The following is a 27,191-nucleotide window of genomic DNA, read 5'->3' on the forward strand; positions in this document are numbered from 1 at the left end:
GGAAAAATATAGGGTGGTGCAGTGGGTAGCGCTGCTGCCTCGCAGTTAGGAGACCTGGGTTCGCTTCCCGAGTTTTCCCTGCGTGGAGTCTGCATGTTCTCTCCGTGTCTGGGTGGGTTTCCTCCCACAGTCCAAAGACATGTAGGGTTAGGTGCATTGGTGATCCTAAATTGTCCCTAGTGTGTGTGTGTGCCCTGCGGTGGTTTGTTTCCTGCCTTGCGCCCTGTGTTGCCTGGAATTGGCTCCAGCAGACCCCCCGTGACCCTGCTTGGTGTGTGGGTGTTGGTGTGTGCGCCCTGTGGTGGGCTGGCGCCCTGCCCGGGATTTGTTTCCTGCCTTGTGCCCTGTGTATCCTGGGATTGACTCCAGCAGACCCCCGTGACCCTGTAGTTAGGATATGGCGAGTTGGATAATGGATGGATGGAAAAATTATAAAAGAACGTAGATAAATGCAAATAAACTAAATTGAAAAGAGTCAAATTATTTTTATTTTACTAGAAGTGAATTTACCGTATATATTGTTTCTTACAGGTTTCTGACAATTAAGCTATCCAAATAGGAAGGAATGAAGTCTGTTAATTTAAGAGGCTTAACATATTCAAAATATTTAATGGGTAGTGACTGTGATTGTGGCCATCATAATATAATTATAGTGATAAACTGCTGCTAAAGGTTTATATCATTTAAAAAAAAAAAAAACATAAAAGAGTATAAAGGCGTATTATTGCATCACAGGAAAAGGCGTCCTCAAAAGTCCTAATTTTTTGACCCAAATGTCCTCAGAGTTGGCAGCCCTAGTCCAGACTTTTGACTGTCTGCATGACTTAAATATCAACAAATTAGAAACTTCACGCATGGTGTAACATTTCGGTGCATTAGAGGGCCGTGCAGGGACTGTAGCCCATAATGGACATGTTTAGTGGGTCTGTTCGAGAACTTTCTCAATCCGTTTCAGAGTTCAGGTGCAAAGCTTATCTGGCCAAGATTTGGCAAAATGCTGAAAACTGAACTGGACTCACTTCCACACATACATCACATTCACACTGATAGTTTGTAACTGGCAATTATCATAACCTAAAGAAAAAAAACACATTAAATGTGAATAATTCCTTCTGTGCTTGCAAAAAACTATTCAGTTATGGCAAATGTTAGGGAATAACAAAAGTGAACGGCAAAGTTTATTATTTTGGTAAAGCGCAGGGTGAACACTTTTTCAGATTTCCAGAATTGAATACTGCTTTCATTTTGAAACAAAAAAAAAGATAACAATAACAAACATCAATATATTAAAAGTACACACAACTAAAAGTATTATAAATAATCCATTCATCCATTATCCAACCCTCTATATCCGAACACAGGATCACGATGGTCTGCTGGAGCCAGTCCCAGCCAACACATGGCACAAGGCAGGAACAAATCCCGGGCAGGGCGCCAGCCCACCACAGGGCGCACACACCAACACCCACACACCAAGTAGGGTCACGGGGGGTCTGCTGGAGCCAATTCCAGGCAACACTGGGCGCAAGGCAGGAAACAAACCACCGCAGGGTACACACACACGCTAGGGAAAATTTAGGATTGCCAATACACCTAAACCTGCTTGTCTTTGGATTGTGGGAGGAAACCCACGCAGACACGGGGAGAACATCCAAACTCCATGCAGGGAGGACCCGGGAAGCGAACCCAGGTCTCCTAACTGCTAGGCAGCAGCACTACCACTGTGCCAACCCATTTACAAATAACCTATACAAAGAAATGAATAGTAGAAAACAATTCCAAATATTCCATCCCTAACCCCGTGTAACCCCACACACAGTTATCATATAAATATTTTATATTTCCTTCTCTCCTCCCCTGTGCCAGTAAATTCTAGTTTCATCCTCAAGTGAATTTTCAACCTAATCAGTAACAAGATGTCCACATGTCCGTTTCCACACTGTTTATTTTTTCTGCTTTTTAAAATTGCTAGTTTTACTTCATCATGTATACCCACACGTAAAGCCTTATTTGTTTAATATCTCTCACCATCCTCAGAAAGGAATCAGGTCAAGTCAAGTCGAGGATCATGCACTGGTATAGCGCATTGCCACACCCACTATACAACGAAACAACTTGGGATCCCGGTTGGCAACCTCCCAGGCAGAAACGCGGTCCACTGCCACCCTCTGGAAATGACCCTCTATCTGCCGCAGCCAGGTGTTACGTGGGTGACCCCTTGGCCTGGTCCAGCCACTCAGGTCCCCAACAATGAGGATCCTATGAGCTGGATCACCCTCCGGGAAACACACCACATGGCCATAGTGCCACAACTGATGCTTCCTTGCAATGCAGGTAATGTACCTCATTCAGGACTCCATGAGCAACTGCTCATTCGACACAAAGTCAAACCAATGGTACACAAGGATTTTCTGGAGAGACACAGCACCAAAGGAGTCCAGTCTTCATCTCTAGTCACTGGATAGTGTCCATGTCTCGCAACCATATAGCAAGACAGGAAGCACCAGGACTCTAAAGACTTGGACCTTCGTCCTTTTGCATAGATATCGGGAGCGCCACACACCCTTTTCCAGTGACCTCATGACCCCCCATGCTCTCCCAATCCGTCTACTGACTTCATAGGAAGAGTCACCAGAGACATGAATGTCACTGCCAAGGTAAGTAAACCTCTCAACAAGGTGGACACTCTAGCTGTAGACAGACACACTGCTGATGGCCGTGCCCAAGAGGTCATTAAAGGCCTGGCTCTTTGGTTTTTATCAGGACACTCGCAAGCCCAGACACTCAGACTCCTCACTCAGTCTCTCGAGTGCCCCAATCAGAGCCTCCATTGATTCATTGAAGATCACAGGATCATCAGCAAAGTCAAGATCCGTGAACCTTTATTCACCAACAGATGCCCCACAGCCGCTGGACCCCACGACGTTGCCCAACACCCAGTCCATACAAGCACCCCCCAGAATCAGAGCGCAGGAGAAGAAAAAAACACCTTGACCAGCAAACACATTTGATTGCACAAAGTGTTGAAATGGAAACAAATAAATGGCTGCAGTAAACTCTCTGTTTTTGTGCGCTTCTTGGTCCTCTTATGTGTTCCTAAAAAAAGCAGTGTTGCCCCTTGGAATTTCACGCGCGCTGTTGTAAATGTATTGTATTACAGCACTGAAAAACGTTATTAGGTGGGAAAGCAAGTTAAAACTTGGATATTTTGATTTTATCAGAATGCATAGCGTGAAATTAGGACTTTTCCTGTGACTTGGTCAACTGGTTAAACTATAATTACAGTGTCAGTGAAATACAGTAGTTTGTCATTATTATCTGCAAATAATGGAGGTTTATTTAGTGTAACATTAATACTGAGCAAATGTTTATTTACTCTGTGCATAACGGCTTACACTCCACAGAATCCTTTATTAATTGATATGTTATTTATTTAATTTATAGTGTGACAGTGATAGCGTTTTGTTTTCCTTGCATGCATTTCATGCTTTTACGTTTAGAAAGATCTTTTAACTTACCTGTTTTGAGTCAAACCATCGGGAGCACTGCGGCGCTGATGCACGCACGTGTTCTTTTCTGCCTGTGCTCAAGCTGCGCATGCTCAGGCAGCCTGCCGGGCGCGCCCAATCAGCTTCTGACATCGACTTCCTACCCATGTGCGCAGTCTGCTGGTATCTCATTCATTTGTGTTCGGGAGTTATGTTTGCATTCAGTAGCAGTCATCGCAGGTGAAAAACAGCAAAACCTACAACATATACAAGTTGGTCTAACTGCTGTCAAGGTAAAATGGATACAGTAAACTAATTGATAGCTGAAGTTGCACAGAATGATTCTTCGTTTCAACACAGACAAGTTCGCAAATTTGCATATGCTTTTCAAAGGGCTATTTTGGAAATCTAAAACTGTGTACAGCATGATCTGTTTTGAAATATCTCGATGTGTTTGAGATAACTGAACTGTTTTTGACAAATTGGTTTGAAGAATAAGCAGGCCACATTTCAACAAAATTCATCCAATTGCTGTGGCAAAGCTGTTTCACATGGACAGGCGGACAGGCAGACAGGCATGGGCTATTGCAATAGGTGCTTTGTGTATTTTCTGCGAAAGCACCTAATGGACATCATTTATGTTAAAAGAGTACAATAGTATGCATTATAATAGAATTAAAAAAATGTAATAAGTAACACTAACAACTAATAAAATAAAAACAAAATAATTAAAACATAATAAAATCTTCTTCTTCTTCTTCTTTTGGCTACTCCCGTTAGGGGTTGCCACAGCAGATCATCTTCTTCCATATCTTTCTGTCCTCTCCATCTTGCTCTGCCACACCCATCACCTGCATGTCCTCTCTCAACACATCCATAAACCTTCTGTTAGGCCTTCCTCTTTTCCTGGCAGCTCTATCCTTAGCATCCTTCTCCCAATATACCCAGCATCTCTCCTCTGCACATGTCCAAACCAATGTCAAGGAATCACACAACCCAATAAAGAACCACGTAGTGCCATTGAAGAAGCAGTGTAGTAGACAATCTAGCAGGTTACTAACAGATCAAGGTAACATGAACTTCAGCCTGTGTTATTACGTGCAGCATGAGTCCTCTTTAAATCAGGGACCCCTGTAATCATCTAGTTGTGGGTGTTTATAGAGCCTATTACACATCTTAAGAAAGGTTGTTTATTTGTTTGTTTTTTTTTTTTTTTTGGAACCTCCATGTGAATGGAGAAGGAGGAGGTTGGGAGCATGCAGTGATGGTTCTTTTCAAATCCAAAAATGGTTCCAAATTCCAAGGTTAAGTGACAACTCCACTGTTGATAACTTGCACATGTTCTCTTTCACTGCAGGATGTTTCTCTGGAGATGATGATCCTTTCGGGACAGTTCATCAGCATGAGCCCAAGAAGCCATTTATTTTCTATCAGGATACCGAGGACAGTGATGGAGGCTTGGGTCTGGACGATATTGATAAACTCAAAAACATTTTCCACTCAGCCTCAACTGCAAGGATCAACAAACTACGGCCAGAATTGTTCCTGAAGACATCTTTCCGGAAAGCTGCCAATGTTCCAACAGTCAATTTGCTAGCAAGAACCGATGAAGACTTGGAGGTTGAAAACGTACCCCTGCCTTCTCGGGATGTCATTGTTGTGGTAGGTCACCTGTTCTTTTGCTTCTTTTTTGCTATCTGGGTTTTGGATTCTGTGCCACATTTCTCAATTTTGATATTAACTATGGCGGAGTGGTGGCTCTGAGGCTAGGGATCTGCACTTGCAATCGGAACGTTGCTGGTTCGAATCTCATAAAAAATGCCAAAAGGGTCTCTGCTCTGTTGGGCCCTTGAGCAAGGCCCTTAACCTGCAATTGCTCCATCCTGGGTATGATGTTAATCTGCATCCATCCCTGCATGTAGGCCCTCCAACCTGCAGGGAAAAACTTAGGAGTTGGTGGCAGAATTGGCACTCCAGCCACCATAAAAAAAACCTCACATTCTTCCACTCGATCTGAATTAGTGTGGTCCTAATGGTCCTAATCTGGATCCTGAGTTGGTTTGTTGTGTGGTGGGTGCAGCAATGCACTGTATCAGTGTGTGCTCCTAACCTGTTCCCTTAGACAAAGGCCTTTTGGCACAGTACCAGTTCCACTGAAAGCTGTAGATGAGCCTGCGGATCAGAAATAAGGCTTCTAAAGTGAGCGGGGATGAGCTAAGCCAGGCGTAAAACGAGAAGGACAAATTTAATATTGTTAGGAGTGCCGTCCGTCAAATACAGCAGAAGAGAATCCTGGGAAAGGTCATCATTATCTTTGACCTTCAGATCTTTCAAGGGAATTATGGCAAGACACTCTGAGACAGATCAATACTTACTAAATGACATAATAAAGCACAACATGAAGATCAGAGGCTCAAGAAAGTCAAATGCACATCCTGTAGTCTAATGGGTGTGATAAGACCACTGGATGAATTATTATAGCCTTCATTACAGCAGAGTCTAGAGATCAGAAGGCAGCTTTACTGCGGTAATGTATGAAGGCAAGAGCTAGTATGAAAAGGAGAAAAACATCCAAATCATTCCAAGTGCTCCTCAGTGTTCACCCCATGATACAGTTGTGCTTGAAAGTTTGTGAACCTTTTAGAATTTTCTATTATTTCTGCATAAATATGACCTAAAACATCATCAGATTTTCACTCAAGTCCTAAAAGTAGATAAAGAGAAACCAGTTAAGCAAATGAGACAAAAAATATTATACTTGGTCATTTATTTATTAAGGAAAATGATCGAATATTACATATTTGTGAGTGGCAAAAGTATGTGAACCTTTGCTTTCAGTATCTGGTGTGACTCCCCTTTGCAACAATAACTACAACTAAACGTTTCCTGTAACTTTTGATCATTCTTGCACACCGGCTTGGAGGAATTTTATCCCATTCCTCCGTACAGAACAGCTTCAACTCTGGGATGTTGGTGGGTTTCCTCACATTAACTGCTCACTTCAGGTCCTTCCACAACATTTCGATTGGATTAAGGTCAGGACTTTGACTTGGTCATTCCAAAACATTAACTTTATTCTTCTTTAACCATTCTTTGGTAGAACGACTTGTGTGCTTAGGGTCGTTGTCTTGCTGCATGACCCACCTTCTCTTGAGATTCAGTTCATGGACAGATGTCCTGACATTTTACTTTAGAATTCTCTGATATAATTCAGAATTCATTGTTCCATCAATGAAGGCAAGCCGTCCTGGCCCAGATGCAGCAAAATGGACCCAAACCATGATACAACCACCACCATGTTTTACAGATGGGATAAGGTTCTTATGCTGGAATGCAGTGTTTTCCTTTCTCCAAACATAACGCTTTTCATTTAAACCAAAAAGTTCTATTTTGGTCTCATCCATCCACAAAACATTCATCCAATAGCCTTCTGGTTTGTCCACGTGATCTTTAGCAAACTGCAGACGAACAGCAATTTTTTTTGAAGAGTAGTGGCTTTCTCCTTGCAACCCTGCCATGCACACCATTGTTGTTCAGTGTTCTCCTGATGGTGGACTCATGAACATTAGCCAATGTGAGAGAGGCCTTCAGTTGCTTAGAAGTTACCCTGGGGTCCTTTGTGACCTCGCCGACTATTACACGCCTTGCTCTTGGAGTGATCTTTGTTGGTCGACCAAACTCCTTTGTTCGTGCCATGATACACTTCCACAAACATGTGTTGTGAAGAGCAGACTTTGATAGATCCCTGTTCTTTAAATAACACAGGGTGCCCACTCACACCTGATTGTCATCTCATTGACTGAAAACACCTGACTCGAATTTCACCTTCAAACTAACTGCTAATCCTAGAGGTGCACATACTTTTACCACTCACAAATATGTGATATTTGACCATTAACCTCAATAAATAAATGACCAAGTATAATATTTTTGTCTCATTTGTTTAACTGGTTTCTCTTTATCTACTTTTAGGACTTGAGTGAAAATCTGATGATGTTTTAGGTCATATTTATGCAGAAATAGAGAAAATCCTAAAGGGTTTACAAACTTTGAAGCACAACTGTAGCTCTACTTCAGATACATCATCTGCTTCTCAGAAGCTGATAAGTGCCACCCACAGGAGAGAGTTATCTTCTGTTTTAATTCTCTGATAGTCCTGTTAATCTTGAGAAGACTTGTGCAGCACCTTGTCGTGATGTATAGTGTGAAAGGTTTTGCGTTAAACAAAAACGAATTAGAATAACTGGAATGATATTGGAGTAAACCCAGCATATTAACTGAGCCCACTTGCTACGCTCCTACTCAGAACAGATGACACCAATGTGACTGACTGACACATACACGCTCATTCACAGATTCCTTTAGATTCATCTTGCATTTTAATTTTCTTAAATTCCCACTGTGACGTCCCGGCTTCCAGCTGCCATGGGAGTATTCCATCCAGGACCATCTTAATAGCATCATAGGCAGTGGGGCAAAGTAGTGCGCTAGGTCCTCTGTTTCGGTAGCAAAACAAAAACATACATAGGCATCAGAAACATCTTGGGCCCCTATGCTCTGGGGACCCCCAGCCCGTGCCCATACATTACGATGACCCTGATTCCATCACCTGGGACATTGATAGTCATAACTGAGGATGGACTAGAGCAAGTGATGATACAAAAGCAAGCTCAGGTGAAAAATGTGCAAAATGCAAATTTATTGAAAAACAACTACAACTTTAAAAACACAATACAGGAGTGTCGCATAAAAAATTAAAATCTATAAAATCAATAGAAAAACATTAATCAGCAATCTCCTGTAAACCGCTTTGTCACATTCCTCACCACTATACAAGTGAGGAACCCTAGCGGCTCCATACTCCCTCTGTAAACTCCATCCTCGCACCAACGCTTGGATTCAAACTGTTCACTGTAATAAGCATACGTTTAATATAATTATATGCAAATATATCTTATAAATCTGCCTTTTTCTACTCGCATGCACAGTTGACCCTGAGCCAGATTTAGCACAGGGGTTCACCATATAAGAACTGCTAGGCAAGCATTATAATATAAGACAAGACAGATAGGGACAACTGGGAAATGGGCAGTCAGAATGAGGACCATTGTATACAATTTTTGTGTGTCAAAGTCAGCATTAAACTGTATCCTCTTTGCCATGTTTGGAATTGCATGATTCACCTAAATGGGGGCCTGCACATGAAGAAAGAGTATAAAGCCTTGGAACATTGCCCAGCACACCTTTGAAGGCGACAGACAGATGGGCGATAACATCATACAATCCGGAAAATCCTTTCAACGCAGCGGCGAAAATGACAGTCTCTGCATATTGGGCCCCCACTCCCGAACTGGGTTCTTGCCATTGACTTCATTCATCTGTTATGCAGCGTAAGCTGACATTAAACCAAGTGAAGTTATCTCTCTTGAGTGAATTCTTACCGCCGTATCACTAATGGATGGGTATCGCCTTTTAATATCATATCTATATAGATTCGGGTTATGTAACATGCCGCAATCATAAAAGAACTCATTCCCAGGGAGCTAGCACTCTCTGCACAATACATACACAAGTTCCCCTCAGGCAAGCAGTGTGTCAACTTGAACTCTTGGGTTCTCCCTCTGCCACTTCCAGTTGGTACCTGCAGAAGGTTTTCAAGACCACAATTTCTTCCCCATCACTGACTACAATGGTACAGGATTGGCCCCACTACCGGGAAGGCACAATTCTGTAACAAGAACATGACCTCCCTCAGAGTTCAGCACCTTCTCCCTGTCTCTCCATCAAGTCTTGCCTTATTCTCAGAGTATATATTGTAACAAAGGCGCTATATAGGCGCCTGACCCGACACAGAAAGACACAGAGGCACGTATAAAAATACAAAGACTTTATTTCTTTCTTCACCCATGGGTGCACGTCTTCCCCGTGACCCACAGGCAATACACGGTCCCAAAGCACAAACACTAAATCACAACACACTCTTCTTCCTCTACCACCACTCCTCCACAAGCGTAGTCCTCCTCCTCCCAACTCTGGCTCCTCGAGTGGTGGTGGCTGACCCTTTTTATAACCCACCCGGAAGTGTTCCGGGTGCTTGACCACCTGGTCCTAATTGCACCTCCGGGTGGGGCTGAAGATTCGTCCAGCCAGGCTGCTGAGTCCATGCAGCTCCCCCTGGCAGCCATCCGAGCCCCCAACCAGGCTGTGGAGGACTCCATGTCCCATGGAGCCCTGCGTGTGGTTGGGGAATCGCCGTCAGCCATGGAGGCTGCCACCAAGCGTCCCGGGGGAGGTACTGGACTGCCCATGGTGGCTCCCCCGGAACATAAGCAGCAGGGGCATCCCGGCCTGGCATGGGACCCGGCTGTCCTTCACAATATCTTTGCAGGCCAAACCCTCCACCCTTGTGCTCCAAGTAGGTGGAGTTGACTCCAGTGTGTGCCAATAGAGTCTAGCTGCAGACCTTCAGAGCTCCACCTGGTTGCACTATGTGTTGTGGGAGGGTTATCTGACCCAAATGATGGCGACTGTCCATTAAGTCAACTCCATGTCCCTGGATCTTCAGGGTGGAGGGTTCAGGCTGCAGGGATACCAGTCACCTTATTTTTGCTAGTATTTGTCTCCCCTCTTTGCCTTTACTCCATTTTTTTATACTGTATCTTGTAGTGTTAGTGATCCGATCTGTTAATGAGGGTTGGCCACGCAAATTCTCAACCACGCATGCATAATTAATTCATCCATTTTTCCATTAATGCTTCATATCTGCGGGCCTGCATTCCCAACACTGAATACCACTGCCTGCAACATAACAAAAAAGAAACACTGCCTTCAACCATTCTACTACTGACCTAAGGCACACTCTGCCACATTTACCATGCCCATCATATTAATTTGCACCTTCTCTCTTTTAGTAAGCGGGTGCTTCACCTTCCAGGCACTAGGGATGCCAAACTACAAAATGTCACAGTAGAAGTGAGTCTGTGTGATTATCGGCTTGCTAAGTCCTATAAAATCAATCAATCAATCAAAATGTTAGTGTATATAGAACCTTTCTACAGTGAAAAATATCGCAAAATGTTTTCAATCATCTATAATTAGATTTTTTTGCATTTTCATAAAACATGCCCCCTAGCAGTCTGACGCCCTCGTGGTGAGTTGTTTCCAGCCAGTAGAGAACACACTTCCTTCCACCACACCAAATTCAGCATTCATGGGTGATTTTTAATTTTGTATCACACACAAGATGTCTGAATACTGGAAGTGTTGCAGTTATGGATTTTGTGAGGCTTGCATTCCACAGAGTTTATTGAGCAGAATGCAGTCAGTCACTTCAAAATCGAGGGCCGCCTCCGTGTGTGTGGGCATTCAGCTCCTGGCAGATATGTTCACTCTGGAAACGCAGCTGCTATTTCTAAAGTTAGATTTCTCTGAGTGCTCCATTCAATTACGCTTCACTCTCCTTTCCCTCGGGCTCCCTGTGACAATAAAACGACAGCGTCCCAAATGAAATGCAAACTGGCATATACAGGTGACATGGGAGTAAGAAAGATGGCCTTAAAGTCAGAAGAAAGCATTGATCCATTAGCCCAGAGCAGACTACACTTAGAGGTCATTGACACTGGTCAAAAACCCACCAGTTTGGCTTTAAGACATGGCAATGAGATAAAAAAAAGAAGTGCCACCATGGTGTCCAATGGTATATCTGATCAGCATTCAAGGTACCAGTCAGTTAAGGGTGTAGTGTGGACTGCAGCAGATGTGTCATCTGTGGCAGGTCTGGGACCATGAATGGCCAATGAATAGTCCTGAGGTTGCATCAGCAAGGGTGGGTAGTGAGGGACGACTTTGAAAATAAAAAAAAGAGAAGAAGAAGAAGAAGAAAGTGATTTATAGGTGATGACGTCCACAACAAACATTGTCTATCTACTGTATTTGTGGTTATGATGATCATCTCCCCTAGTTATTGAATATCACCCAATTCCAGTCCACACTAGGCTGGCAGTATGCTGAGCTCTGATGTTAGTCCAAATACAATGAGTAATCAATGGCAGTCAACCTCATGGGCATCATCAACAGAGCCGTGAGCCATTGCCTACTGCCTGAAGATGAGTGAAGATAGTGGACATTGGGGATGGGAAAGCTCCTAGCACAACTTGTCTGTCCATCCATATTGTTGTTATTCCTTTCAAATCCCTTTCTAACTGTGCATTCATTTCCATCATGACCTTACTATAACAGGTAGTAGCAGTCCTGAGGTGTCTAGTCTTACACTGTTAAAACATTACTTTATTTATATTTTATGAGGACGCCAGGATACCAAATTGCTGGTCCAACACACTGAGACAAAAATTCCACAACTATATAGTGTGGCCTGCAGAGGGCACTCCTGCCGCCCAAACCTGACACAGACAGACTCAGAGACACAAGTGCAAGCACACACATTTTAATTTTTCTTTTTCCTCGTGGGAAACGCATTCCCCCGTTTCCCACAAGCACAACACAGTCATTAAGCACAGCACAAAACTCTTCTTCTTTCTCTTCCTCTTTCCTCTACTTCACCTGGCAAGCTTTTGTCTTCTCCCACCCAACTCGGGCTCCCAGAGTAGTGGCTTTTGGCGCCTTTTAAAAAGCACCCAGAAGTGTTCCAGGTGCTCGTTAATGTATTTCTGGCAGCACTTCTGGGTGTGGCAGAAGAGCTGTCAATAAGGGCTCAGCAGCAGCCGCAGAACCCCCTGGCGGCGCCCACGAATCCCAACAGAGGTGGACTAAACTCCAGCTCCCGTGGAGCCCTGTGGGAGTCTGAAGGCACTGTTGCAATGCAGGGAGGATGCCACCTAGTGCTCTGGGGGAGGTAATGCTCTGGATATGCTCCCTCCCCTGGTCCTTCCAACGTAGAAGCGTCCCGGCCGTATGCCATGATAGTTATAATTTTCAAAAGACCTATTTGCAAACACAAGAAACATACAAGGATAAGTCAATAATTATCCACACTCTAGTTTTGAAATGTATTGGAACAATAGTAGAGAACCAACAGACATATCATTTTGCAAATAGTACCCTTGCTTTTCAATGCAGCATTCATTAGTTAGTCCCTCAGTCATACGTGCACAACTTATTTTACTTGCATAACCATGAGTAGTTTGTCGATATGAATTGCTAATTTAATGATAGTCGCTCATCGGTCGTCTCAATCAAAGTATGGACTTGCTCGATGTTGTCATCGGTAGTGGACATGGACAGGTGTACCACTTCTTTGTGCGTAAAGCCTGTGTGTATATACATTTTTGAACTTCGCAATCCATTAATACACTCTCTGCAGTGGTAAAACACCATCTCCATATTATACAGAAAGCCTTCAATGGATTTTGGTACCTGGTACACCTTCAGCCCTTATAAAGGGCTCACTTCTTTGGAGCAAACAGAGACTGAAGAGGCCATGTTTACTTCTAGAAAACAACAAAATGAATTGACCGATCAAGGTCGAAATTTTATCACTGTGATCACAGACACACCATGTTTCCATAAGTGCATGGAGAAAGCTGTACAGTCGGGTATCCCAAAGTTTGCTGGTTTGAATCCTCATCACAGCCAAAAGAGATCCTACTCTGCTGTGCCCTTGAGCAAGGCCCTTCACCTTCAATTGCTCCAGCGGCGCTGTACAATGGCTGACCCTGCGCTCTGACCCCAAGGGGTATGCGAAAAAAAACAAGTCATTTTCTTTGGGATTAAGAAAGTTAAAATATATATATACAGTTGTGCTTGAAAGTTTGTGAACCCTTTAGAATTTTCTATATTTCTGCATAAATATGACCTAAAACATCATCAGATTTTCACTCAAGTCCTAAAAGTAGATAAAGAGAAAGCAGCTAAACAAATGAGACAAAAATATTATACTTGGTCATTTAATTATTGAGGAAAATGATCGAATATTACATATTTGTGAGTGGCAAAAGTATGTGAACCTCTAGAATTAGCAGTTCGAAGGTGAAATTCGAATCCAGTGTTTTTTTTTTTTAATTAATTTTATTGCACTCCATACAAAGCAATCAAGTTTTTACAAAAAGAAAAATAGAGTTAAGAACAGATCGATCCCCACCCTTGAGAGAGAGAGCAAGCCAAACGGCATAAAAATTTTACAGCTTTTAAACATACCTAAATTAATAAATTCTCTATGCTTCATGAACTTATTTTAAAATATTACTGATTAGATCCTGCCATGTTTTGAAAAACGTCTGTACAGATCCTCTAACTGAGTATTTGATTTTTTCCAATTTCAAATAATATAACACATCAGTTTCCCACTGACTTAAAAGAGGAGAGTTTGGGTTCTTCCAGTTTAGCAGAATAAGTCTGCGTGCCAAGAGTGTAGTGAATGCAATCACAATTTGTTTGTCTTTCTCCACTTTAAGACCCTCTGGAAGAACCCCAAACACAGCTGTTAATGGGTTAGGAGGGATTGTGAGTCCAAGGCTGTTTGACAGGTAATTAAAAATGTTTGTCCAGAATGATGTTAATTTGGTGAAGGCCCAGAACATGTGACCCAGTGAGGCTGGGACTTGGTTGCAACGTTCGCAGGTTGGATCATGCCCTGGAAACAGTTTGGAGAGTTTTAGATGAGACAGATGTGCTCGATATATAATTTTGAGTTGTATAATTGTATGCTTTGCGCATATGGAGCTCGAGTGAATTCTCTGCATTGCTACTTTCCACTCCTTTTCTGATATATTAATTGAGAGATCTTTTTCCCAGTGTCCTCTTGGATCTTTGAAAGGAAGGGATCGTAAAATGATTTTATATATTGTAGAGATGGAGTCTAATTCCTCAAAATTGAGCAATATTTTTTCCAGTGTGGATGAGGGTGCAAGATGAGGAAAATCTGGAAGGTTCTGTTTAACAAAGTTCCTGATTTGAAGATAGTGAAAGAAATGTGTAGCTGGAATGTTAAATTTGGAATGTAATTGTTCATAGGATGCAAAGACGTTGTCTATATAAAGATCTCCGAGCAAGTTAATTCCAATTTTTTTCAAGATATTAAAAACTGCATATGTTTGTGAAGGTTGAAAGAGATGGTTCTCTTGCAGAGGTGCCACAGATTGAAGCTTCTCCGTCTTAAAATGCTTTCAACATTGGTTCCAGATTCTGGAATGTGAGTGGAGCACAATTGGGTTATTAGTGTATTGCCGATAACGTGTGTTTATTGGAGCGCAGAGCAAGGAATAAAGAGAAGTACTGCAGGATTTTACTTCTATTGTGGTCCAAGCCTGTATATGTTCTTCTATTTGTGTCCAGGTTCTTATCGCCTGTATATTTGCCGCCCAGTAATTAAACTGGAAGTTAGGTAGAACCTTTTCCAGCCTGATGGGCCCACCCCACAGGTTGAGAACCACTGTTTTAGGTCATATTTATGCAGAAATATAGAAAATTCTAAAGGGTTCACAAACTTTCAAGCACAACTGTATATATTGACTTGCCCTGATACTAACTACCAAATTCCTCCCAATATCCCAAGATGATGACACTCAACTAAACACAAACGCTGTCCAAAAACACTCCATCTACCAGATGGTGTCCATGACTTATGGAAAATCACCCAAGTGAAAAGCCTGTTGGAATAAATATTAACCTTGCACATGTCTGATGTTGACCTGATCCATAATGAGCACCCTACATTCCTGGCTTAAGTCCTAAACGTACTTCCCCTTAGTTTCCACTGTTCTCGTGTACCTGATTCACCAATAAGTTGAAAGAATTCTGCAGCATTTACTTAATCAATGTCTTTGAGAATTATGAAGACCTGGATTGGGTCCCCATGCAGTGTCCCCTACTCGAGACTAAACACGTTTCATTTGTTGAGTCTGTCAGAGTAGGCCATTTCCTTAAATTCTGAGATGCCCTTGGTTGCTCTCCTCTACACAGCTTTGCGTGCTGCTATGTCTTTTTTTGTAGTGTGCTGACCAGAACTGCACACAGTACTCCAGAATGCGGCCTTGCTAGTGCATAATATTGTCCAAGTACAATGCTCCTCGATTTATACTCAACATATTTACAACATAACCTAATATTTCTTTTTGCTTATTCAATTGCTTCTGCACATTACGTACACAATGAGTGTACTACTACAACAGCCTGTATTAATATTGTTCTTAGACTTTTTGGTACATTCCTAAACCCCCCCCTTTTTTTTTAATTTGATACATATTGGTATGTCCCTAGGTTCCTCTTTGCTACTGCCACTGCTTTAGTCATAGTTTTACTTTCCGCTGTATTGTAGTTTAGGTTAAAGAAATTGTTTTTTTACCTTCAAGTTGTCAATGGTTTCCATGTCCTGATACATTGTTTGACTTCTTGACCGAAACATACATTAAAGTATACAGATTCTCATCCTTGACTTTCTTGGTGAGTAAAGCTATCAGTCCACATTCACTACAACCAGTGGGGCGACGCACACTCCATATGGACTGGGTTTTAGGAGAAAAGCCTCGCTAATACAGCATTTGGGGATGGAATATTGAGAATGTTGTGTCAACATAAACCTCAAAATCAGAGATTGCTTGTTGTAGGACAGTGTCTTGCATTTATAATTGATATTCTGCTTTCCCCACTTGTAGCACTTTGCGCTTTCCTAACTTAAATTGCATTTTTAAAGTGTTATTAAGTGGTATTGCTACAACTTGGCCTCACAAAGAGCAACAACTTGCCCATTAGAACTCATTAGCAGTGATTTCCAAGTTCAGTTCTTGGGTTGACTAATTGACTGTAGGTTTTTTGTCCTGGTTTCCCAATTAGTTAGTCATTTCCCTCTAATTGATCTCATGATTTAATTAGCTGGTCTGTTTTCTGCTCTTAATCTATGTTTAGAAATATTCATATTTTTGCCATAGCTCCTTTGTATCTTCTTTTAATTCATCCAAATACACTCTATCTATCTATCTATCTATCTATCTATCTATCTATCTATCTATCTATCTATCTATCTATCTATCTATCTATCTATCTATCTATCTATCCCTATGGAGTTTGCTGCCGTAATTGTATTGTAATGTTGTATTCATTGTCTTTTTACTCATCTATTCTTTGTATTGTTTCACTGTCACTAGTCCATGGGAGAAGTGCAAGTAAGAATTTCTTTGTATTATGTCCTTGAACTTGAAATTGGATACGTGGGAGAAGTAGATAGATGGATGGGTTTGTATTTAGAGGCAGAATAAGAGGTGTTAATTGCTAGGAGTTCCATTTTCTGAAAAATAGAAATGCCACTCCCAGGGCCCCATGTTAATCAGAAACTAGATTTATGAAAAGATGAGAATCAGCCTTATTGTCACTAATCCGGTGAGGCCACAATGTCAGTTCCATTCCTTACAGGCCTGCTGTCAACACACAGATAACAGTCTTTATGAGCTGATGGAATCTTTATGAAACGAATTCTAATAAACATTCAACAGGGGTACTGGCCAAATGCCGTGGCGAATACTGAACATAATTGAAACGTGATACGGATCCAAATGGCCTGGTGATATCAATGGCAGTGAACAACAACTGTCAAACAGATTTTCAGTACTCCTACATGTTTAAAGCCAAAAGGGATACTAAACCCCTAAGCAGTCTTTCACCCTACTTGTGGTCCAATCATAAACAATACAGTAGGTGGAATCCTGCATCCTGATCTTTCAGCTTACCTTGGGTGATTAGAGCTGATTCAGAAGCTCCAGGAGACTGACCTCAAATCAGGATCCACCAAGTATCTTCAAGGGGCTGTTCTTTTTTCCGTGCTTGTGTAGGTTTTCCTCCACATATTCCAGTTTTTCTCACAATTCCTGATATGCGAAGGTTATGTATAGGTGTCCCCTTTGGGAGACTGGCATCTTATCCAGAGTTGGTTCCTGCTTTGTGCCTTATGCTGTTGGGATCGGCATTGGAGAAAGTAGTACTGAACTGGATAAAGCATCTTTAAAAATGGATGGATGGAGAAATGATACTTAATGAGGAGTCCTCGGGCCTCATGTATAAATGGTGCAAACACACAGAAATGTTGCGTAAGAACTTTTCCACGTTCAAATCGCGATGTATAAAACCTACACTTGGCGTAAAGCCACGCACTTTTCCACAGGACCTCATGCCTTGTCGTACGCAAGTTCTCCGCTCGGCTTTGCAGACTGGCGGCACCCAGCGTCAAAGCAGTGCTACTGTTCCTGTGTGATTACTCTTCATTTTCCTGCCGCGGCTTTATAAATACACAGAAACTAACCGCATATTGTTTATTAGTGTAACGCATCTGATTGTAATTAACTTGTAACAATATAATGGTCCAGGGAACAGCCATAGTATTCCAAATACCATAACTGCTTTAGTGTTGTTACTCTCACTGCACATTCTTCTCCATCTTCTTCTTCTTCTTCTTCTTTCAGCTGCTCCCGTTAGGAGTTGCCACAGCGGATCATCATTTTCCATATTACTCTCACTGCACCATGCAGAGTATTTATATCACTGTATCTGAGTGTGAATCACAGCAGCAGCTGATTGGAAAGAGAATTATCGGTATACGGCATTAAGCACACGCTGTCTCAGCCACGGCAAAACGTTTTAAAGACTTTCCTATACGGACCTCGCGGTTCAGAAACAGTTTCATCCCAAGAACTATAAACGCACTCAATCAATTGCACCTTGTAGAACTGTTTGTACTTATAAGTACAATCACCTCACTGTAAACTTGCAGTGGACTGGTGGACAGCCTGCCATGGATTCTTGGCAAACTGGTGGCCACAGCATGCAGCAACAGATGTTTTATATCTGTGTGAAACCTTTGCTTTGTGTGCTTTTCAGAAAACTGTGTTATTTGGAAATAATATTCAGCCCTCAAAGAGTTCAGGCAGATTTACAGCTGTGCCATACTCCCATTTCTTCATGATCAATTTAACTCGATATTCAGGGACGAGGAGATTTTCTTATCTCCATTCCCTGCGTTGTGCTTTTCAGTTACCGTTTCACAAATTTGCTACATTGTGTAGATCAGTCTATGATATTCACTCACCACAAGTTGGACCTTCCGCATACAGTCGGGTGAAGTCAGACTACAATCATCTGAAATCCCAGAAAGACCTCCATTGAACTGATGATGGGGCTTCTAAAAGCACTTGGCTATGTCAGTGATGACTTAGGGGTGTCAAATTAAATAGGGGGTGGCACTGAGGTGCAGTGGTAGCACTGCTGCCTCACAGTAATGAGACCAGGTTTGTGTCCCGGGTCCTCCCTGCATGCAGTTTGCATGTTCTCCCTGTGTCTGTGTGGTTTTCCTCCCATTGTCCAAAGATATGCAGTTTAGGTGAGCTGGCAATGCTAAATTAGCCTTATTCTGTGTGTGTGTGTGTAATCACCCTGCGATGAACTGGTGCCCTGTCCAGGTTTTGTTCCTGCTTTGCGCCCTATGCTACCTGGGATAGGGTAAATACTTAAGAGATCAACTATTTAATGTTCAATACTTTAAAATAATTTAAACCACACAGTAGAGATCTGATCGGGAGCTCTCGAGAGACTGAGCAAGGGGTCTAAGTGTTTGGGCTTGCGAGTGTCCTGATAAAAACCAAGATCCAGGCCTTTAATGACTTCATCGGCACAGCCATCAGCAGTGTGTCGGTCTATGGAGAGAGTGTCGATCTCGTTGAGAGGTTTATTTTCCTTGGCAGTGACATTCATGTCTCTGGTGACTCTTCCTATGAAGTCAGTAGACCGATTGGCAGAGCATGGGGGGTCATGAGGTCGCTGAAAAGGGGTGTGTGGCGCTCCCGATATCTATGCAAAAGGACGAAGGTCCAAGTCTTGAAAGTCCTGGTGCTTCCTGTCTTGCTAAATGGTTACAAGACATGGACGCTATCCGGTGACCTGAGATGAAGACTGGACTCTTTCAGTACTATGTCTCTTCAGAGAATCCTTGGATACCATTGGTTTGACTTTGTGTCGAATGAGCGGTTGCTCATGGAGTCTCAAATGAGGCACATTACTTGCATTGTGAGGGAGCGTCAGTTATGGCACTACGGCCATGTGGCGGGCGTGATTCTCTGAGGGTGGTCCAGCTCAAAGGGTCCTCATTGTTGGGGACCCGAGTGGCTGGGACCAGGCCAAGGGGTCGCCCACGTAACACCTGGCTGTGGCAGATAGAGGGTCATTTCTGGAGGGTGGGACTGGAGCACGTGTCTGCCTTGGGGGTTGTCAACCAGAATCCCGAGCTGTTTCATCGTGTGTTGGACGTGCTGTACCAGTGCATGCTCCCTGACCTGACCTGTAGAGATCTGTTTGTCATTTGACTCATCTATTGTTGAGTGTCAAAAAATGACAATTTAAATCCACTGTAATTCAATGTTGTTAGAATAAAAAATGTGAAAACTTCCATAGAGGTTCAATAATTTTTTTATTTTCTCTACACTAAAACTGACAGGCTTTGCCTCGAGAGTTGCTTGTTGCTTTACACTTGATACTGATAGGGTAGACTCAAGCTCCCCGTTACGTTAGATTATGCAAACTAAAATATGTTAAAATGTATTTCAAACAACACTAATAAATAATTCTTCCATTATGACAAAACTACAGTGAGACACAAGCGTTTCCTGAGAAGGTCTGGCAGTCCAAGAATTGAATGGCTACTGGAGGACATACTGTTAGGGTAGAAGCTGTGGCTGTGCGGAGGTGTGTGCTTGATGTGTGCGGTCCGTGTAACGCCTCTGAACTGACTGAATAAAGAAACTAAAACGTGCTCCTTTGCACATGGCTGACTATTGGATTTGACTCCAGTCCAGTCCTACCACTGACTCACTGTGTGACCCCAAGTGAGTCACGTCTCCTGCCCACGCTCACATGGAGTGAATGATATGCGTTGCGGATTTCAGCGCTTTCCATGATTAAAGCTGACTTCATGGTCAGCTCTTCTGAAATGTTACATTTGCCTCAGGGCTTTGAATGTAGTTTGAGTCACCACCATGTTATATGCAGTACTAAATAAGTAGCCGCAGCCCCCAGAAAGACCCCTGCGTAAATCATCCACTATAACTACTTTTCGTGTTTTATTTTGTTTCAAACTGCCTTGATAAGACACACCTGCCTTTGGATAGGATGGCAGCCCAAGGGTGTCAATGTGATATAACTTGGGTGGGCTGACATGCTCAGTTAGGTGCTTCAGCTACCTCATGGAGTAGCTAACTGCTCACCAAGCACACACCTTTAGTATAAATGGACCCCTCATCTCAACACATGTTATGTTCTTCTTCTCATTAGTTAAAATATTTCCACACTTACCTGCAGATTCTAACCTCAATAAACAATGCCAGGAAACGGCAATTCCTACTTGAAGTACTAGTGAGGTGGGTGGTTGCCATCATAATGTCTGGATGGTTTTGTGCTTTTGTACTATAATGCCCTCTAGTGGCAACAGAGTCCAATGCACAGCTAATCTCCACTTTTCGAAGTCCCTGTAACAGCAAGGCAAGTCACCGTTCTTCATGCCACTCTTTAGTGGTTTGTTATATTTTAGGCCAGAGATTGCATTTTTGCCTGGTCAACACAGTACAGCCATTGTTGAAATCAAACAAATCACCAGGACCAGATAATATTTATCCTCATGTTCTTAAGGAGGCTAGTGAGTATATACACATACCTAAAGGATTATTAGGAACACCTGTTCAATTTCTCATTAATGCAATTATCTAATCAACCAATCACATGGCAGTTGCTTCAATGCATTTAGGGGTGTGGTCCTGGTCAAGACAATCTCCTGAACTCCAAACTGAATGTCAGAATGGGAAAGAAAGGTGATTTAAGCAATTTTGAGCGTGGCATGGTTGTTGGTGCCAGACGGCCGGTCTGAGTATTTCACAATCTGCTCAGTTACTGGGATTTTCACGCACAACCATTTCTAGGGTTTACAAAGAATGGTGTGAAAAGGGAAAACATCCAGTATGCGGCAGTCCTGTGGGCGAAAATGCCTTGTTGATGCTAGAGGTCAGAGGAGAATGGGCCGACTGATTCAAGCTGATAGAAGAGCAACTTTGACTGAAATAACCACTCGTTACAACCGAGGTTTGCAGCAAAGCATTTGTGAAGCCACAACACGCACAACCATGAGGCGGATGGGCTACAACAGCAGAAGACCCCACCGGGTACCACTCATCTCCACTACAAATAGGAAAGAGAGGCTACAATTTGCACAAGCTCACCAAAATTGGACAGTTGAAGACTGGAAAAATGTTGCCTGGTCTGATGAGTCTCGATTTCTGTTGAGACATTCAAATGGTCAGAATTTGGCGTAAACAGAATGAGAACATGGATCCATCATGCCTTGTTACCACTGTGCAGGCTGGTGGTGGTGGTGTAATGGTGTGGGGGATGTTTTCTTGGCACACTTTAGGCCCCTTAGTGCCAATTGGGCATCGTTTAAATACCACGGGCTACCTGAGCATTGTTTCTGACCATGTCCATCCCTTCATGACCACAATGTACCCATCCTCTGATGGCTACTTCCAGCAGGATAATGCACCATGTCACAAAGCTCGAATCATTTCAAATTGGTTTCTCGAACATGACAATGAGTTCACTGTACTAAAATGGCCCCCACAGTCATCAGATCTCAACCCAATAGAGCATCTTTGGGATGTGGTGGAACGGGAGCTTTGTGCCCTGGATGTGCATCCCACAAATCTCCATCAACTGCAAGATGCTATCCTATCAATATGGGCCAACATTTCTAAAGAATGCTTTCAGCACCTTGTTGAATCAATGCCACGTAGAATTAAGGCAGTTCTGAAGGCGAAAGGGGGTCAAACACCGTATTAGTATGGTGTTCCTAATAATCCTTTAGGTGAGTGTATATAAACCCTTGACACATATTTTTAGGAAGTCACTGCGCACTGGAGAGATTCCAAAGGACTGGAAAATGGCAAATATCATCCCATTATATAAAAAGGGTGACAGGGCAGATCCAAGCAACTATAGGCCAGTAAGCTTAACAAGCATCACAGGAAAATTAATGGAAGGAATTATTAAGGATAAGATTGAGCAACATATGACAAGGACAGGAGTTATTCTGAACAGTCAGCATGGGTTCAGAAGAGGGAGGTCGTGTTTTACTAACATGTTGGAATTCTATAAGAAGGCAACAAACGATCAAAGTGGAGCTTATGATATTATTTATCTGGACTTTCAGAAAGCATTTGATAAGGTGCCACATGAGAGGTTGGGCATCAAACTAAAAGAAGTGGGAGTTCAGGGTGATGTTTGTAGATGGGTGCAGAATTGGCTCAGACACAGTAAGCAGAGGGTGATGGTGTGAGGAACCTCCTCAGAACTGGCCGATGTTAAGAGTGGTGTTCCACAGGGGTCAGTGCTAGGGCCGCTGCTATTTTTAATATATATATAAATGATTTAGATAGGAATATAAGTAACAAGCTGGTTAAGTTTGCAGATGATACCAAGATAGGTGGATTAGCAGATAATTTGGAATCCGTTATATCATTACAGAAGGACTTGGATAGCATACAGGCTTGGGCAGATTTGTGGCAGATGAAATTTAATGTCAATAAATGTAAAGTCGGAAAATCGAGAGTACACCTTATGAGAAGGATTTAGGAGTCAAAGTGGACTCTAAGTATCGACTTTCCGACAGTGTTCAAAAGCCATTAAGAAGGCTAACAGAATGTCAGGTTATATAGCACCCTGATGTGTGGAGTACAAGTCCCTGGAGGTTCTGCTCAAGCTTTATAACACACTGGTGAGGCCTCATCTGGAGTACTGGGTGCAGTTTTGGCCTCCAAACTACAAAAAGGACATCATTAGAGCTAGAAAAGGTCCAGAGAAGAGCAAATAGGCTGATTCCAGGGCTACAGGGGTTGAATTATGACGAAAGATTAAAAGAGCTGAGCCTTTACAGTTTAAGCAAAAGAAGATTAAGAGGTGACATGATTGAAGTGTTTAAAATTATGAAGGGAATTAGTACAGTGGATCGAGACTTGTATTTTAAAATGAGTTCATCAAGAACACATTTTGCACAAACATTAGGAAGTTTTTCTTTACACAAAAAACGATAGACACTTAGAATAAGCTACCAAGTAGTGTGGTAGACAGTAAGACGTTAGGGACTTTCAAAACTCGACTTGATGTTTTCTTGGAAGAAATAAGTGGATAGGACTGGCGAGCTTTGTTGGGCTGAATGGCCTGTTCTCGTCTAGAGTGTTCTAATGTTCTAATTTTTGTCTCATCAAGACACAGAGAATTTTTCCTCATGTTCCCTTAAGTGAATCACTTAAGTGCCATTTGGCAAACTCTAAGTAGGCTGTGATGTGCCTTTTACTCCAGTGTGGCTTCCATTTAGCCACTCTACCAGTCCTGTAGCAGATATGTTGTCTTACTACACACATTTTTGAACATATTCAGCACTTGGTGCAGGTACCCATTGAGGTGCATTGTTTATGCTTTTTCTGAGGTCTTCCCAGAACTTTCCTTTTAGGTTCTGGCAAGCCCTTTGATTCAGTCATCCCAATATACTATATCAAATCTTGATGGATTACTTGCAGAAGTGAGGATTGTACGCAGAGAGTAGTAGGCAAAAGGGAAGGTGAAGGGCAAGAAGAGGACTGCAAACTTTTCAAAGATGGGATAGCATGAACAGGTCGCTCCATTAAGCAATGTGGTAGCACAGGTGTACTCTGAGAACATGGGGTACAAGATTGTGAAGGTCTACCATGTTGTAGAAGGCCCAATATGTTCCTGTTGCAAAAGCAGGTACCACAGCTGTCCAAGGATAGCATGGAGCAGGTCGCCAATTCAAGCAAAGATGCAGGATGAGTCTGTCCTAATGACATGGTGTACAAGATTATGAAGGGCTACTAGAAGGTGCATAGCCCAATATGTTCTTATTGCAAGTGTAGAGCCACAGCTGTATAAGGATGGCATAGCATGGAGCTGGTTGCCCAATAAAGCAATGAGCATGAGTCTGCCCTGAGGACATGGGATATAAGATTATGAAGGTCTACTAGAAGACGTTTAGCCCAAATATGTTCCTATCACAAGAGCAGGTCCACACCTGACCAGAGAAGTGAATCCAAAATGGATTTGAAAGCCACCTTCATGCTAGAGGCCAGAGCCAGTCGACCTATTAGGTGAAACAGGCAGCTGCTTAGGGCCTTATCATCTGAGAGGCGCCATTTAGGTAAGTTAAGTGTTAGCCGCATGCTCTGAACATCAGCAGGAAACCTCCTTGGATGCTCCTTGATGATCATTATGACTAATGAAATGGGCTTTGACTAATACTGCTAGAGGCTACATGACTGTGAGATGACTTGCAGCAAACACGGATCTGGTAAAAGGAAGAGAGAGGACAGTGCAACAAGAGAATAAGAAATAAAAGGCAAAGAGAAGAGTGATTGGTGCTCTGCTTAAGGATGGGTGAGTATTTGAGCCACCTACCAGGCAAATAAAGTTTAAAACCGATCCCAGAAAATGTTTAGGTGGCTACAATATTGTCAGAAACACAGAAGGAAAAGGGTTATGGTGTGAGAAACACAATCAGAATTGGGTGATGTTAGGACTGGTGTCCCTCAGGGAACAGTGCTGGGGCTGCTGCTGTTTTTAAAACACATAAACAATCTGGACAAGAATATAACCAACAAGCTGGATGATACCAAAGTAGGTAATGCAGAATCGGAGCAACTTGGGCAGCATACAGGCTTGGACAGATTTGTGGCAGATTAAATGTAAGTTGATATAAAGTATCACATGCTGGAAGTAAAAATGTTAAATTTGAATACACAATGGGAGGTCGGAAAATTGAAAGTATGCCTTATGAGAAGAACTTAGGAGTCATAGGAGGACTCAACACTCTCAACTGCCTCTACTGTTAGTTTATATAGCGCCGTGATGTGTAGAGCACGTGTCAAAGGAAACAAAGCTTAAGCTTTAAAGTGCACTGGTGAGTGCGCCCCTCGACTTTCTCGTATACTGAGAATGTCTATCAGAACCACTTCCATGTGTGCAATGTTTCTCAAATATTGTATCTCCTTGTTTCTCATCATAACTAATTGGTAATATCGATCCACAATCATTTATATCTATTTATAATCAAACTTTATATTAAAATGATATTTTCACACTTAAGAAGTTTGAAAACGGTGATGGATTTTTTTTTTTCGTGATTACACATACATTAACTCTTCATTTTGTACATAATCGAGGTACAGTCACCTAAAAACATAGAAAAAAGTGTTTGTATTGTATAATATTTGTTGCAACAAATTGCTATCGGTAAAACTGAATTTAGCTACATTTAATTATGATGGTGATGGCAGATATAAAAAAGATACAGTATTATTAAATTAAATGTATTACCAGGAACACGACGGGGGCATAGCAGCTTATTGTTCCCATTACATTTTTATATTTACACAGGATGATCAATGTTTAAACGTTATTTGTTCAACTGATGATGTATAAATGAAAATAAAATTAATAGCTATTGAAAGAATATGTGTTACATTGAATGCAGTTTTTAATGTCACGTACACATTTATATTTCCATGATGCAAAAAATTCAGATGGTTGTTTAAATAAAATACTACTTCCGGTTGATTGATTTTTCTCACTTTTATCATTTTAAACATCGTGACAGTAGGGGGCACTGTCGCTCCTCCAAACCTACAGACAACATGTCCAGACACCAATTAAAAATATCAGAAATGAATTCAATTTTCCAATAATGTGCACAAAGCACCTCGACCTCCTCAATACTCAATAATAATACAATAATAACCAATAATCAACACAATAAATCCTCCTCTCCACCCAGCAGCTCTGTCACACTTCCACCCAACTCGGAGTCAGCCTGCTGGATTTCCCCACAGTCCTTTATATAGTTCGTGACCCGGAAGTGCTTCTGTCCTTCAGTCCATGATTCCATAGCACTTCCGGGTCAGATGAAAACTTCATCTTTTCTTCAGCCCGGAAATACTTGATTTTTTCTATCCCTGTGACTAGGGAGTACTTCCAGGCTATAATAGAAACGTTCATGTAGCGTCCCCTGGTGGCCCCCACGGTATCCAGCAGGGCTGTGAAGTCGAACTCCATTGTCCATAATGCCCTGTGGGAATTCGGGGCACCTCCATGTTGTAGGGAGGACTCCATCTAGCAGCCAGGCAGTGCTGGCCGGGATAAATTGCCGGCCATCCCACACAACATCTATACATAATTTGAGTCATCTATCTGTAATTATAACCATAGTTTACTTGAAAATTTACAAAAGTATTCAGTTAAAGTACCACTTCTGGCCCAAAAGTTGATAGGATTTCTTATTATTGATACAAAGCAGGTGAGCAAAATCTCACAGACCGAGGTTGAAACATTTTCGAGTTATTATGTTTACACACAGACAGACATCATTTCAAAAAATGTGAATAATTTCTGAAACGTCAAGATTCCTCAAAATCTCGAGGTCAAATTTTTCCATGATTCCTATGCTTTCTCTATCCTATGTATACGAGAAAGTGAAAAAGACAGAACAGTGGTAAGGAAAATCCATTGCAGAGCAACTAAGCTGATTCTGGGATTGAGAGATACGAGTTAAAGGAGTTGAACCATTTCAGTTTTAACAAACAGGGGTGACATGATTGAAGTGTTTAAAAGTACAAAGGGCATTAATCCATTGAATCCTAGCTGCAAGTTTAAAATGGGTTC

The 27,191-nt window shown here is 42.1% G+C and overlaps 1 protein-coding gene across 1 annotated transcript in view; it reads left to right on the forward strand.

Annotated features, from left to right (window-relative positions):
• Positions 1–27,191, forward strand: part of ptprr (protein tyrosine phosphatase receptor type R) — a 261,788-nt gene that overhangs the window by 22,640 nt on the left and 211,957 nt on the right. Inside the window, exon 2 of the mRNA XM_039759911.1 lies at positions 4,846–5,150. Within this exon, the coding sequence (XP_039615845.1) occupies positions 4,846–5,150 (305 nt within the window). The remainder of the gene's footprint in view (positions 1–4,845; positions 5,151–27,191) is intronic.

The sequence above is a fragment of the Polypterus senegalus genome, chromosome 8 (genome assembly GCF_016835505.1).
Source record: "Polypterus senegalus isolate Bchr_013 chromosome 8, ASM1683550v1, whole genome shotgun sequence".
In the NCBI taxonomy this organism is placed as follows: domain Eukaryota; kingdom Metazoa; phylum Chordata; class Cladistia; order Polypteriformes; family Polypteridae; genus Polypterus; species Polypterus senegalus.